Source organism: Leucoraja erinacea, chromosome 25, assembly GCF_028641065.1.
Source record: "Leucoraja erinacea ecotype New England chromosome 25, Leri_hhj_1, whole genome shotgun sequence".
In the NCBI taxonomy this organism is placed as follows: domain Eukaryota; kingdom Metazoa; phylum Chordata; class Chondrichthyes; order Rajiformes; family Rajidae; genus Leucoraja; species Leucoraja erinaceus.
In genome coordinates, this window is record NC_073401.1 from 28,146,246 (window position 1) to 28,161,526 (window position 15,281).

The 15,281-nt window shown below is 48.3% G+C and overlaps 2 protein-coding genes across 4 annotated transcripts; one reads left to right on the forward strand and one right to left on the reverse strand.

Moving 5' to 3' along the window:
- Positions 1 to 429: 429 nt before the first annotated feature.
- On the reverse strand, positions 430 to 9,987 carry unga (uracil DNA glycosylase a). Its single transcript, XM_055655380.1, has 7 exons — positions 9,616 to 9,987; positions 7,910 to 8,185; positions 6,152 to 6,247; positions 5,146 to 5,243; positions 4,244 to 4,332; positions 3,158 to 3,336; positions 430 to 1,333 (listed from the first exon to the last, which is right to left on the reverse strand). Exons 1-7 carry the CDS (start codon positions 9,724 to 9,726, stop codon positions 1,193 to 1,195), a joined length of 990 nt encoding a protein of 329 aa, XP_055511355.1. The 5' UTR covers positions 9,727 to 9,987; the 3' UTR covers positions 430 to 1,192.
- Positions 9,988 to 10,163: 176 nt separating this feature from the next.
- alkbh2 (alkB homolog 2, alpha-ketoglutarate dependent dioxygenase) lies at positions 10,164 to 15,117 on the forward strand. 3 transcript variants are annotated; one of them, XM_055655381.1, is made up of 4 exons: positions 10,164 to 10,331; positions 11,928 to 12,323; positions 12,779 to 12,977; positions 13,994 to 15,117. In XM_055655381.1, exons 2-4 carry the CDS (start codon positions 11,963 to 11,965, stop codon positions 14,310 to 14,312), a joined length of 879 nt encoding a protein of 292 aa, XP_055511356.1. In that variant the 5' UTR covers positions 10,164 to 10,331; positions 11,928 to 11,962; the 3' UTR covers positions 14,313 to 15,117. The 3 variants fall into 3 exon arrangements, with proteins under 3 accessions (XP_055511356.1, XP_055511357.1, XP_055511358.1); XM_055655382.1 differs by having other exon boundaries at positions 10,318 to 10,445; XM_055655383.1 differs by lacking the exon at positions 10,164 to 10,331 and adding an exon at positions 10,338 to 10,470.
- Positions 15,118 to 15,281: the final 164 nt, after the last annotated feature.

The following is a 15,281-nucleotide window of genomic DNA, read 5'->3' on the forward strand; positions in this document are numbered from 1 at the left end:
CTGCGCCATCTCACTCCTGAGACATTAGGGGCAATGTACAGAAGGCCAATTAACTTACAAACCCAATGATGGAGACAAAATACTGGGGTAACTCAGTGGGACAGGCGGCATCTCTGGAGAGAAGGAATAGGTGACGCCTTGGGTCGAGACCCTTCTTCAGACTGAGAAGGGTCTCGTCAGTCTGAAGAACGGTCTTGACCCGAAACGTCACCCATTCCTTCTCTCCAGAGATGCTGCCTGACCCGGCGAGTTACTCCAGCACTTTGTGTCTGTCTTCAGTGTAAACCAGCATCACCAATTCCTTCCTACAAATTTTTAACCTAAAAGCCCGCGTGTCTCTGGGATGTCGGAGGAAACATTGAGAGGACGGACGCTGGGAAAGTGACGACTGTGCAAACACTCGACGAACAAGCTCGGCCAAAAACTGAATTGAAATACAAATTTTATTTAACATATTCACAAGTAAATGCTGGAGCAATTTTACAGCAAGCAAAACGTCAACAAAGGAACGCATGTAAATATGTACAGTTCAGTGAAATAATATTTAAAGCTTTAGTCATAGACTAGATTAAGAGGCTCATCACTCGAAATGCTGCAGATAAAATTATATTTTGATCAGCGACGCACTGACCATGCGAACAAAATTATAACTCGGATCTGTTAAACCAGAACTTTTAACTTTTTAGTTATGATTGTACAAAATCTCAACAATGCAAACATACAATATGTGCGTTAGATTTTAGTTCAATTTGTACAAGACACTACACATTGGAAACATACAATATGGGTGTTAGATTTTAGTTCAATTTGTACAAGACACTACACATTGGAAACATACAATATGGGTGTTAGATTTTAGTTCAATTTGTACAAGGCACTACACATTGGAAACATACAATATGGGTGTTAGATTTTAGTTCAATTTGTACAAGACACTACACATTGGAAACATACAACGAGAGATTTAGATTTGCGTTCCGTTTGCACAAGATCTCAAACATTAGAAAGATACAATGTGGGCTTTAGAATTCAGTTCACTTTAGACAAGACCTTAAACATACTAACTGTGACCCACAATTAACATCGAACCCACCCTTGGTCAAGGGTGGACCTGTGGATTTCAGGGTCCTGGGTATCTAGTGTGATCCCACCGATGTTCCACACTTTCCCCCCCAACCCCCCAGGAGCGGACTCACGCCAAACTCCAGTTGATGGGGGTCTTCCCCGCTTGCTTCAGCAACTGGTTGGTCCGGGAGAAATGCTTGCACCCGAAGAAGCCTCTGTGGGCAGAGAGCGGGGACGGGTGGACCGTCTGTAACACGTGATGCCGCCTCTGTGGTTGAATTGAATACATTTTATTAGCTAAGTATGTTCACATACAAAGAATTTGCCTTGATGCTACGCTCACAAGTAGCAACACGATATACATAGAAACATAGCAGCAGAGAAAATAGATGGAGGAGGCCATTCAGCCCTTCGAGCCAGCACCGCCATTCATTGTGATCATGGCCGATCGTCCCCAATCAATAACCCATGCCTGCCTTCTCCCCATATCCCTTGACTCCACTAGCCCCTAGCACTCTATCTAACTCTCTCTTAAATCCATCCAGTGACTTGGCCTCCACTGCCCTCTGTGGCAGGGAATTCCATACATTCACACCAAAGTATTTTTCTCACCTCAGTCTTAAATTACCTCCCCTTTATTCTTAGACTGTGGCCCCTGGTTCTGGACTTGGCCAACATTGGGAACATTTTTCCTGCATCTAGCTTGTTGATATACAGTAGACAATAAACTAAAAATAAAACATTCAAATTTAAACATGAGAAAAGTGAAATAAAATACCAGAGCAAAAGGCTTTTGGTTATCGAGTAGAGCTACTGCTCGTGGGGAAAAAAAGGCTGTTGTTATGTCTGGCTGTGGCGGCTTTGACCGTCCGGAGTTGCCTTCAAGAGGGAAGTGATTCAAAGAGTTTGTGGCCAGGGTGAGAGGGGTCCGAGATGATCTTGCCCGCTCACTTCTGGCCCTTGCGGCGTACAGTTCGTTGATTGGGGAAGGGGGGGGGGGGGGAGAGGTTGCAGCCAACAACCTTCCCGGCTGATCGAACGATGCGTAACGGGGCAACGCTGGTCAGAGAGTGAAGGAAATACGACATGACTTGATTTATTCCAGGAGGGAAATTGATCTGCCAACGGCCATAAAAACCACGAAATTAAAGTGACGAGTGGAAAGGCTGGGGGGGGGTGCAAAGATTGGGGAGGGGTACAAGCTCCTTCAATAGGAGTAGAATTAGGCCATTCGGCCCATCATCTACTCCGCCATTTATCATGGCTGATCTCTCTCTCCCTCCTAACCCCATTCTCCTGCCTTCTCCCCATAACCCCTGACACCCGCACTAATCAACAATCTATCTATCCGCCTTAAAATATCCACTGACTTGGGCCTCCACAGCCGTCTGTGGTAGTGAATTCCACAGATTCACCACCCTGACTAAAGAAATTTCTCCTCATCTGCCTAAAAAGAACGTCCATTAATTCTGAGGCTGTGCCCTCTAGTGCTAGACTCTCCAGCTAATGGAAACATCCCCATCACCATCCACTCTATCCAGGCCTTTCACTATTCAGTTTTCAATGAGGTTCCCCAACCCCCCCCCCCTCATTCGATCAACCTACAAACCCATTGAGCTTGTGCCCACTCGTGAGAGAGTCTAGGACTAGAGGTCACAGCCTCAGAATTAAAGGACGTTCCTTTAGGAAGGAGTTTCCGGGGGGGGGGTTCTTGATTAGTACGGGCGTCAGGGGTTACGGGGAGAAGGCAGGAGAACGTGGTTAGGAGAGAGGGAGATAGGATCAGCCATGACTGAATTGTGGAATAGACCTGATGGGCCGAATGGCTAATTCTACTCCTATCACTTATGAATATATCCCACACACGGCAAAACATATTTAAACCGCCTGCACTTCACGCTGCCTCACAGCGCCAGAGACCCGGGTTCGATCCTGACTACGGGTGCTTGGCTGCACGTGTGTCAGGGGTTATGGGCAGGAGAATAGGGTTGGGGAGGGGGGGGGGGGGAGATAGATCAGCCATGACTGAATGGAGGAGTAGACCTGATGGGCCGAGCGGCCTGATTCAGCTCCCACCCCGCGTGCGACCTACCCGGTCAATGACGCTGCCTTTGCGCTGTGCGTAGGCTCCCCACAGCATGAACACCAGGCCGTCCCGGCTGTGGTTGAGGCGAGACACCACCGCGTCAGTGAAGTTCTCCCAGCCTTTATCCTTGTGCGAGTTGGCTTGGTGGGCTCGCACCGTGAGCACAGCGTTCAGCAGCAACACGCCTGATCCAAACACGCAAAAAAAAAAAAAAAAAAACCACGTCCGTGAGTCTGCTTCCTAAAATGGCGCCCAATTAAGGCGACTATTTCCGTGCTAGCCACAGACGCATTGTCTTTCCACTGACTGGATGGCACGCAACAAGCTTTTCACTGTACCGCGGTCCACGTGACAGTAAACTAACGTGCGGCAGAGTTGCCGCCGCACAGCGCCAGAGACTCGGGTTCAATCCCGACTACGGGTGCTGTCTGTACGCCATTTGTACGTTCTCCCCGTGACCTGCGTGGGTTTTCTCCGGGTGCTCAGGTTTCCTCCCACATCCCACATCCGCTGCCCAATTGAAAGGCCATAACGCTGAAACGTTATGAGTTTTTCCCTCCTTCGGCCCAACTTGCCCACACCGGCCAACATGTCCCATCTACACTAGTCCCACCTGCCTGCGTTGGGCCCATATCCCTACAAACCAGTCCCATCCATGTACCTGTCTAAATGTTTCTTAAACGTTGCGATAGTCCCTGCCTCAACTACCTCCTCCAACAGCTCGTTCCATACACCCACCACCCTTTGTGTAAAAGAGTTGCCCCTCAGATTCCTATTAAATCTTTCCCCCCCTCACCTTAAACTTGGTCCTCGATTCCCCTACTCTGAGCAAGAGACTCTGTGTGTCTACCCGATCTATTCCTCTCATATTTTTTATACACATATTTGTTATAAGATCACCCCTCATCCTCCTGCGCTCCAGAGAATAGAATCCCAGCCTGCTCAACCTCTCCCTGTAGCTCAGACCCTCGAGTCCTGGCAACTTCCTCGTAAATCTTCTCCGCAAACTTTTCCAGCTTGACTACACCTTTCCCATAACATGGTGCCCAGAACCGAACACAACACTCCAAACTGTCTGTGCTATGTATGTACCTTGCTTAGCCCAGCTCGTCAAATCCCCGTGGGAAGGTCGCTCGAAGCCTTCGATGTCCGTCTCCAGCTCCTTGTACATGTTTTCCAGACTGCAGGAGGAGAGGGTCATTTGCGGCGCTCAAAACACAGGATCATTCAACCTGTCCTGGTTTCCCCCAAACCACTCGTTCTCAGAGTGTCAACATGGAACCAGGTCAACACAGAGGCCCTTCAATGCACCATCTTTAGTATTTGGTACAGCAGGCAGTGAAGAAAGTGAATGGCCTTTATAACAAGAGGAGTTGAGTATAGGAGCAAAGAGGTCCTTCTGCAGTTGTATAGGGCCCTAGTGAGATCACACCTGGAGTATTGTATGCAGTTTTGGTCCCCTAATTTGAGGGACATTCTTGCTATTGAGGGAGTGCAGCGCAGGTTTACAAGGTTAATTCCTGGGATGGCGGGACTGTCATATGCTGAGAGAATGCATACTCTGTGGAGTTTAGAAGGATGAGAGGCTATCTTACTGAAACATACAAGACTGTTAAGGGTTTGGACACGCTAGAGGCAGGAAACATGTTCCCAATGTTGGGGGGTCCACAGTTTAAGAATTAGGGGTAAGCCATTTAGAACGGAGACGAGGAAACACGTTTTCTCACAGAGAGTTGTGAGTCTGTGGAATTCTCACTCTCTCTTGAATACATTCAGTGAATTGGCCTCCACTGCTCTCTGTGGCAGAGAATTCCACAGATTCACAACTCTCTGGGTGAAAACGTTTTTCCTCATCTCAGTCCGAAATGGCCTTTACCCATTACTTTTTATATGGTGACCCCTGGTTCTGGAATCACCCAACATCAGGAACATTTTACCTGCATTTAGCCGATCTAATCCCTTCAGAATTTTACGGGGGTGGGGGGGGTACTTACCTGGGCGGGGGGGCAATGGGGTGCTTGACGCTGAAGCACAGCCCGTGGGCCTGGCTCTGCCCATGGTAAGGGTCCTGGCCCAGAATCACCACCTTCACCTGAAACACACAAAGCTACAATTTATCGCAAGGACAGACACAAAATGCTGGAGTAACTCAGCGGGTCAGGCTCTGGAGAAATGTTCCCCGTGTTGGGGAGAGTCCAGAACCAGGTTGAAACACAGTTTAAGAATAAGGAGTAGACCATTTAGGACTGAGATGAAGAAAAAAAACCAGAGAGTTTTTCACTCTGCACAGAGAGTTGTGAATCTGTGGAATTCTCTGCCACAGACAGGGGAGAAAGCAGGGACGAGGTAGGGATGATCAATTCACAAAATGGATGTTTTCAAGACAGATTATTGTCTGTTAGATATCCAAAGAGATTGGGGGACCTTGTTCTTAGAAAGTAAGCCAACGGAAAAAAGCAATGGAATATGGGGTTGAGTAGAAAGCAGTTGTACAGGGCCTTATGGGGTAGTGTTGGTCTGAGGAAGGACATTCTGGATGATCACGCCGGGATGACTTATATGTTGATGAATGGAGCGGCTGGGCTGGCTCGAAGGAAGGATAAGAGGGGATCTTATTGAAACGAATTATTAAGGGGTTGGACACCTACAGGAAACATCCTGCCAGACCCATTTTAAGGGGAGGCCAATTATTTTCCACCCAGTTTTATGTGGAATTCTCTGCCTCAGAAGGCAATTCAGGTGTTTTCAAGTTTACGGGTCGGGAGACAGGAATGGGGTACTGATCTGGATGATCAGCACCACAAGACTTCTACTCCTGCACCTATTTTCTATGTTTTATGAGAGGAATAGGTGACGTTTCGGGTCGAGACACTTCTGCACACCACAAGACTTCTATCAGTCTGAAGACTGGAAACGTCACCTAGCCAAGTTTATTTCACTATTCGAGGAATTAGTCAGATAGGGCTTTACAGCAAGGCAATCTTTAATCGAGGCACTTACATTGTCGATATCACACAGCTCGGACCAGGCAAAGACTTGGTGAGGCGGTGGGTAAACCGTGCAGTGCTTCCTCTCAGCCGTGACAAAATCCATCAGCTGCAAATAAACAAGGTGAAAAACACACTGGAGCTTAGAAGGATGAGCGGGTACCTCATTGCAACTTACCGAATAGTGAAAGGCCTGGATAGAGTGGATGTGGAGAGGTGGGAGAGTCTAGGACCAGAGGGCACAGCCTCAGAATAGAAGGTGGACACAAAAAGCCGGAGTAACTCAGCGGGACAGGCAGTATCTCTGGAGAGAAGGAATGGGTGATGTTTCCGGTCGAGACCCGTCTTCAGATTGAGGTTGATCTTAACCCGAAACAATATCCATTCCTTCTCTCCAGAGATGTTACTCCAGCAATTTGTGTCCATCTTCGATTTAAACCAGCATCTGCAGTTCTTTCCTACTCAGAATAGAAGGCCCTACTTTCCAAAATGGGGATGAGGAGGAATTTCTTTAGTCAGAGGGTGGTGAATCTGCGGAATTCTTTGCCACAGACGCTGTGGAGGCCAAGTCAGTGGATCATTTGTAAGGCGGAGATTGACAGATTCTTGATTAGTACGGGTGTCAGGGTTATGGGGAGAAGGCAGGAGTCAGGAGTGTTTAATTGTCATACTAGACGGACGACAGGACCCGTTGGGTCCCGTACCCCCAACGCAATATTCCACCACTCCCCCCATCCTCTTCCTCTATCCCCCCCAACTCTCCCTCCTCATCTACCCCACTCTCCCCTCCCTACCCCCTCCGGAGCCACGCTCAGGGCCCAGTCTGTGTCCATGTCCGCTCCCCAGCGCCCAAAGTACAGCTGCATTCTTGGGCTGCTCCCCCAATCCTCATCTCCACCCCCACAATGAAAATTGCAATGTTTTTTTATTAATGAAAGCTCCCCCTATGTTGTGTATTTATGGAATTCCCTGCCACAGAGGGCAGTGGAGGCCAAGTCACTGGATGGATTTAAGAGCGAGTTAGATTAGAGCTCTAGGGGCTGGTGGAGTCAAGGGATATGGGGAGAAGGCAGGCCCGGGTTATTGATAGGGGATGATCAGCCATGATCACAATGAATGGCGGTGCTGGCGTGAAGGCCCGAATGGCCACCTCCTGCACCTATTTTCGATGCCATAGTACACTGTAAACAATATAAACACGAGAGAAAATCAAAAGTTGTGGGCTATACTTGCCTTTGTGAATAGAAGCCAAAACTGAAATCAATAATGCCACAAGGCCACATTTAGAAGATTGAGAGGGGATCTTATAGAAACTTACAAAATTCTTAAGGGGTTGGACAGGCTAGATGCAGGAAGATTGTTCCCGATGTTAGGGAAGTCCAGGACAAGGGGTCACTGCTTAAGGATAAAAAAATCCTTCTCAACCGAGATGAGAAGGTTTTTTCAACAGAGAGTGGTGAATCTCTGGAAACTGTGCCACAGAGGGTAGTTGAGAACCAGTTCATGTGGCTATATTTAAGAGGGAGTTAGATGTGGCCCTTGTGGCTAAGGGGATCAGGGGGTATGGAGAGAAGGCAGGTACGGGATACTGAGTTGGATGATCAAACGATCAGAAAATAAAAGTTCAGGTGCTATACTTGAACTTGCCGAATGGAAGCCAAACTGCTCCTAATGCCTATGTTTCTATGCAGGGGGGGGAGGGGAGGGGAGGAAGGGAAAGGTTGCTACTGGATTGCAGCGTTAGCAGTTGCTCTCTCTGTCTCTCTCTCACCCTGGTGAAGTAGGGCTTGGTGAACTCGGCCAGCAGCTCAGTCTTCCAGCTGTGGGCGAGGCCGGGCGGCGCCTTGCGGGCGGCCAGCTTATGCAGGGCCGCTTGTTTGTTGATCTCGATGCGGGACCGTTGCTGTGGGCTGAGCGGGATGCGGGGCTCGGCCGCTCCCCCCGGCTGCTGCTGCTGCTGCTCCTCGCCTGCTCCTGGTCCCGGCTCCAGCTCCAGCTCCAGCCCGGGCTCCAGCCGCAGTCTCTTCCCCGGCGCCCGGTCTCCGTGCTGCGGGCGGACACAGAGGCAGCGGCTGAAGACAGGCCGGACGCGGCGCAACATCTCCCTCCCTCCCTCTCTCCCCGCCGACCCAGCCCCGCACCTTGACCGCTGCTACTCCAGCCCAGCCCACTGGCTCTCCAGCCCCAAGATCTTTGCTCCAGCCCAGCCCACTGATACGCCAGCCCAGCCCACTGGTTCTCCAGCTTAATTCCCCGCCCATTGATACTCCAGCCCTTGACCCACTGATAATCCAGCCCACTTGATACTCCAGCTCTCGGATATTCCAGCCTTCTGATACTCCAGCCCTTGACCCATTGATACTCGGGCCCATTGATACTCCAGCCCTTGACCCACTGATACTCGGGCCCATTGATACTCCAGCCCTTGACCCACTGATACTCCAGCCCTTGACCCACTGATACTCCCCACTGATACTCCAGCCCTTGACCCACTGATACTCCAGCCCTTGACCCACTGATACTCGGGCCCACTGATACTCCAGCCCTTGACCCACTGATACTCGGGCCCATTGATACTGCAGCCCTTGACCCATTGATACTCGGGCCCATTGATACTCCAGCCCTTGGCCCACTGATACTCCAGCCCTTGACCCACTGATACTCGGGCCCACTGATACTCCAGCCCTTGACCCATTGATACTCGGGCCCACTGATACTCCAGCCCTTGACCCATTGATACTCGGGCCCATTGATACTCCAGCCCTTGACCCATTGATACTCCAGCGTGGAGTCTCTCTCATTCCTGCTCCAGCACTGCCCCGTTCTCATTGGCTGATCCTCCTCCACTTTGTTACTTTTCCGCTTATTAGTGACATTTTCCCGCCAACTCCAAATGAAAAGAGATTTAAAACATGGAATTACCGCAGGCAACTGTTCGAAAAATTCGGACAACTGTGGGGAAATTGTGTTTCACATAAGATTAATATTTCATGATTAAAAAAAAAGCCTCAACGTTTAAATTTATTTAAAAATATATCATTTAAAAAAAAAATAATGAACCTAACAGCAACAAGGTTTACATTTTCACAAGAGGTGACAATTGAAAACTTTCCCATCTAATTGTATACTACTACACAATAGTCCAAACTGGCCCTGCTTTCTTTAAAGAAAAAACCCAGAAAGCGTCTTTATATAAAAACTTTCCGCATTACTCAAACCACAAACCGCTCTGCTTCCAGTCAAGAACTCTTCAAAGACAATACTTAAAACGAAACTCATGATGCTGTTAAACCTCACCAAAGAAAATTAAAAGTTTACAAAATGCTGGAGTAACAGCAAGTCTGGAGAAAAGGTATGGGTGACATTGTTAGGGTCGAGACCCTTCCTTCCTACCTCCCTCAACATACAAGCTCACAATTTTGTTTTTCCAAAAAGCAATGAGTTCACATTAACGCCACAAGTTTACTTTTCATTCACCTCCTGATTAATGCCCTCTTTCTCCTTCGAATCATCTTCTGCAACTTCAAGCAAACTTCTTTTCTTGGCTCGTGTGATGAAGTAGGATACGATGGATTTCTGCCCGATCATATTGGAGAACTGTTTCCCTACAAATGAATGAATGTTTTCGGCCTTTCTGAGCAGTTCGGTTCACCCGGTGAAAATACAGTCAGTCCACACACGGGGATTTCAGCGCTGACTTTCTCTCTCGCCCATGTGGCTTTTTTCGCGCCAGCTCTGCAAGGCGGAGCTAAAACTACACCAACACATCTGAAATCTCCCCACCTCCTCCCGGAAATACTCAGAAAGCGGCCCAGCAAAGGGGAACAGAGTGCACCCCCAACCAGACACAGAGACACACACAGAGACACACACACACACAGAGACACACACACACACAGACAGACACACACACACAGAGACACACACACAGATAGACACACACACACAGATAGACACACACAGACACACACACACAGACACACAGACACACACACAGCTGGATTTTATATTTCACCACGTTTTCCTGCCTCCCCCGCCCTCTCCCACATCATTAAATTAATTAATCACAAAAAACAGTTTTTGTTTTAGGCATTTAAGGGGTTAAAAGTAGGGACTGCCTACTCGTGGCCACGTGTTCTGCTGACAAGGTGCAGGAAGCAGGAGACATGTGTTGGTGGGGGAGTCGCTGAGAGGTGGGATTGCAGCGGGTCCTTGCACTTATCCACCATGTTGCCGCTTTAATTCTGCAAAGCAGTCAAAATCCAACAGTGGGGAGAGAAATGAGGCAGAGAAGTCATGCAATTGCTGTATGATTGTCGTAACTACATAGACGTGGGGCTTTGGCTTTTTGCACTATTATTGTTTGTTTATTTTATGTGTGTATGTATATATATATATATTTTATATATATATACATACTTTTATATATATATATATATTTTATGTCTGAAAGTGTCTAAAAGTCTGTGTCTGTGTATAACTGTGTGTAGATACGTGTGTATATCTGTACGTGTGTATATCTGCGTATATATGTGTATACATGTGTGCATGTATATATATATATGAAACGATATGAAAATATATATTGAACTATATATACACACACACACATATATATATATGTGTATATATATATATATACATACACATGTATATATATATATATATGTATATATGTATATATATATATATATATATATATATATATACAATATATATATACCATATATATATATATGTGTGTATATATATATATATATACACATATATATATGTGTGTGTATATATATATATGTATATATATATATGTTCAATTATACATATTTTGATCTTGTTTACAGAGTATATGAAGCTGCAGTTCCTTCCTACACCATGTTTATATATTCTGTTATATTGCTGCAAGTAAGAATGTAATTGTTGTGTTTAGGACATGTGACTTTATGCTCCATACACTAGTTCTATCCCACACTCTGGAAACAATTTACAGAAGCCAATTAACCTACAATCCTGCATCTTTGTAGTGTGGGAGGAAACCGGAGATCCCAGAGAAAGCCCACGCGGTCACGGGGAGGACCCGCAAACTCCGTCCGGACAACACCCGTGGCCAGGATTGAACCCGGGTCTGCTGCCCTGTGATGGTTTACACTAAAGGTCACAAAGTGCTGGAGTAACTCAGCCGGTCAGGCAGCACCTCTGGAATGCATGGAGAGGTGACATTTTAGGAAAATCACCTGACCATGTTCTCCAGAGATGCTGCTTGATCTGCTGAGTTATTCCAGCATTTTGTGTCCTTTTGAGAGATATTTTGACAGCCACAAAGGCAGGCGGGGAATAGAGGATATGGACCTTGTGCTGGAGACAGGAGCATAGAGAGCATCCACCATTGTCTGAAGAAGAGTCTCCACCCAAAACGTCACCCATCTCTTCTCTCCAGAGATGCTGCCTGTCCCGCCGAGTTACGTCGGGTTTTTTGTGTCTATCTTTGGTTTAAACCAGCATCTGCAGTTTACTTATATCTTCTGAATCTTCTGTATTTGTAGTCAGCAAGGCAGTACTCTGCATATTCGCCAACTTGGATGTGTTGTGCACACTAACTTGCTTTTGGTGTCCCCTTAAAACTGTCTAGTGAAGGTGATTTGACCATATTGTTGTCTAGTTTATTCCATTCCCTTAAGGTTCTTACAAAGAATGAGATCTTATAAATATCTGTCCTGGCGAATGGGATTTCCATTTGTATATAATTTCTCATATCTCTATATTTTATGGTCCATTGTCCGTTTCCTAACCAGACTGCCGCTGAAATCTTCACCTGGGTGGATGGAAGATGCCCAATGTGTCGAGTTCATCCGTGGAGACAATGGATAAGTTTGTGGTGGTGGTCAGCGATGATGCGAAGAGCGCCGAAGGTTGGGGAGGGGGCCGGCGTGGGACGGCGGCCGGTCGGAGCGACGGGGAGGACGAGAGACCCAGGAAGAAGAGGAAGGCAAATGGCAGCCCCGGGAAGGAACGGCAGCAACCTCCCCCTCAGCCCCACGGAGACGGGTGGGAGATGTCGCCCACCCCCACCCCCTCCTGGAGGAACATCCGTGCAGAGGGCCTCTCCTGCGACTACACCAGACTCTTCCCAACCTCCGAGGCCGATGCCATCCTCTCGCAGTTGGAGAGGGAGCTGGAGTATTTTTCAGGTACAGACTGAAGGGGAAGTGGGAAGATAAGAGACACAAAAAAAGCTGGAGTAAAAACCCCTGCCCCACGGTACGAGTTCATTCCAAGAGTTCTCCCGAGTTTGCCCTGATTCGAACTCGGAGATTTACGGTAATGGCCGCTCGTCGGTACTCGGGGCTCTCATGGACATTGACACAGCATGGAAACAGGCCCTTCAGCCCATCTTGCCCACGCCGACCATGGTGCGCCAGCTACACTAGTCCCACCTGCCTGCGATTGGCCCAGATCCCTCTACGCCTGTCGTAAGTGCTAGGAGCAGAATTAGGCCATTCGGCCCATCGATCACCTGTGGGGTGGGTGGGGGGGGTGGCTGGGACACGAGAAGTGGGACCCTCACTCCGCTCCAACGGAAATCCACCACAAACAGGTCTGGTATCGCGAGGGTTTACTGTGTTACACCTTGTTTCTTTTTAAGGTGATCTGACAAAGGTGCAGGTATTTGGGAAGTGGCACAGCATTCCCCGCCAACAGGTGACGTACGGAGACCCGGGCCTGACCTACAGGTACTCGGGGGTGACCCTGACCCCAAAGCCTTGGATTCCTCTGCTGCTGAGGATACGAGAGAGGGTCACACAGGTGACAGGGCACACGTTCAACTTTGTACTAGTCAACAGGTGAGGATATATATATAGATAGAATATATATATATATATATATACACGAACCACTGACTCCATCTACACCTCATGCTGCCTCAGCAAGGCCAGCAGCATAATCAAGGACCAGTCGCACCCTGGTCACTCCCTCTTCTCCCCTCTCCCATCGGGCAAAAGGTACAGAAATGTGAAAATGCACACCTCCAGATTCAGAGACAGTTTTTTCCCAGCTGTTATCAGGCAACGGAACCATCCTACCACCAACTAGAGAGCGGTCCTGAACTACAATCTACTCCTTTCGTGACCCTTGGACTATCTTTGATAGGACATGATCACATTGAATGGCGGTGCTGGCTCGAAGGGCCGAATGGCCTACTCCTGCACCTATTGTCTATTGACTTTGCCTTGCACTAAACGTTATGCCCTGGTCATGTATCTGTACACTGTAAACGGCTCGATAGTAACCACGTATTGTCTTTCCGCCACCATGGCAGCATGGAACAAAATCTTTTCACTGTGACACTGTACAGGTGACGATAAACTAAACTGACCGCATGTTTCCCTGGTGTGTGAATACGTGTACAATACATGTTTGAGAGAAAACAAACTAGTGCCATTTTAGCCCCACCGTGCCATGACTCATTTTGTTCGATTAATTCACAATCTTGTTAATTTTATTTTGGAGATAGAGTGGTGATACAGTGTGGAAACAGGCCCTTCGGCCCAACTTGCCCACACCGGCCAACAATGTCCCAGCTACATTAGTCCCACTTGCCTGCGCTTGGTCCATATCCCTCCAAACCTGTCCTATCCATGTACCCGTCCAACTGTTTCTTAAACGATGGGATAGTCCCAGCCTCACCTAACTCCTCAGGCAGCTTGTCCCATACACCCACCACCCTCTGTGTGGAAAAGGTTACCCCTCAGATTCCTATTAAATCTTTTCCCCTTCCCCTTGATACGAAAGAGAGTTGGCTGCCGTTGTGAGTGGGGGCTGGGAGGGGGGTAACGTTTCTGCCTGTCTTGCTCCACAGGTACAAGGACGGGAGAGACCATATTGGGGAGCATCGAGATGATGAGCGGGAGCTGGCGCCGGGCAGCCCCATTGCCTCCGTCTCCTTCGGCGCCTGCAGGGACTTCGTCTTGCGGCACGGCGATTCGCGGGGGAAGGGTGCCCAGCGGCAGCGGGGGGCGGTGGCCCCGGTGAAGCTGCCCCTGGCCCACGGCAGCTTGCTGGTGATGAACTACCCCACCAACGTCTACTGGTACCACAGCCTGCCCGTCCGCAGAGCGGTGCTGACCCCTAGGGTCAACCTGACCTTCCGCCGGGTGCTGCCCTCGCTGGCGCCCTGAGCCCCCGGATCACTCCGCGTCTTTGTGGCTCCGTCTTCGGTGTAAGGGCGGCGCAGCGGTAGAGTTGCTGCCTCGCAGCGCCAGGTTCGATCCTGACCACGGGCGCTGTCTGTATGGAGTTTGTACCTTCTCCCCGTGACCTGCGTGGGTTTTCTCCGGGTACTCCGGATTCCTCCCACACTCCAAAGATGTACATGTTTGTAGGTTAATTGGCTTCGGTGAAATTGTAAATTGTCCCCAGTGTGTGCGTATGTGTGTGCGTATGTGTATGTGTGCGTGTGAGTGCATGTGTAAGCATGTGTATGATAGTGCTAGTGTACGGGCTGATCGCTGGTTGGCGCGGACCCGGTGGGCTGAAGGGCCTGTTTTCACGCTATATCTCTAAACTAAACTAAACATGCTGCTGAGTTTACAGATACAGCGTGGAAACGGACCTTTCTCCAGAGTCCAAGCCGACCATCAACCACCCCTTGACACACTGGTTATACGTTATCCAACTCTCTCAACCACTCTGCACACTAAATCCACAGCAATCCACAGCGGCCGATTTGCCTACAAACACACACGTCTTCATCACTTCCTCCAGCATTTTGTGTTTTTCAACAGGATTAGTATGTTTAAAAAAACCCCTCTAATGTCCTCTTTGCAATTAGTACTGGATTACTTGACTAAATGATGAGCCTCAGACCAGAGATGGAGGCACATTTTTTACCAATTACTTCCGTAGAATATTAGGGGTATTGTTATCCATTCTGTCTGTATGTATATTTTATAAATATTTCTTATTAAAACGTTTCTACTCTGACGCAGGTGACTTGGGTACAGTTTTACTTGGTTCAGTTTATCAGACTATTGCCGTCTGTCGTAAGGAGACAGGTTTCAATTTGTGTTGGAAGGAACTGCAGATCCTGGTTTACACCGAAGATAAGTCACAAAAATGCTGGAGTAACTTTACGAGCCAGGCGGCAT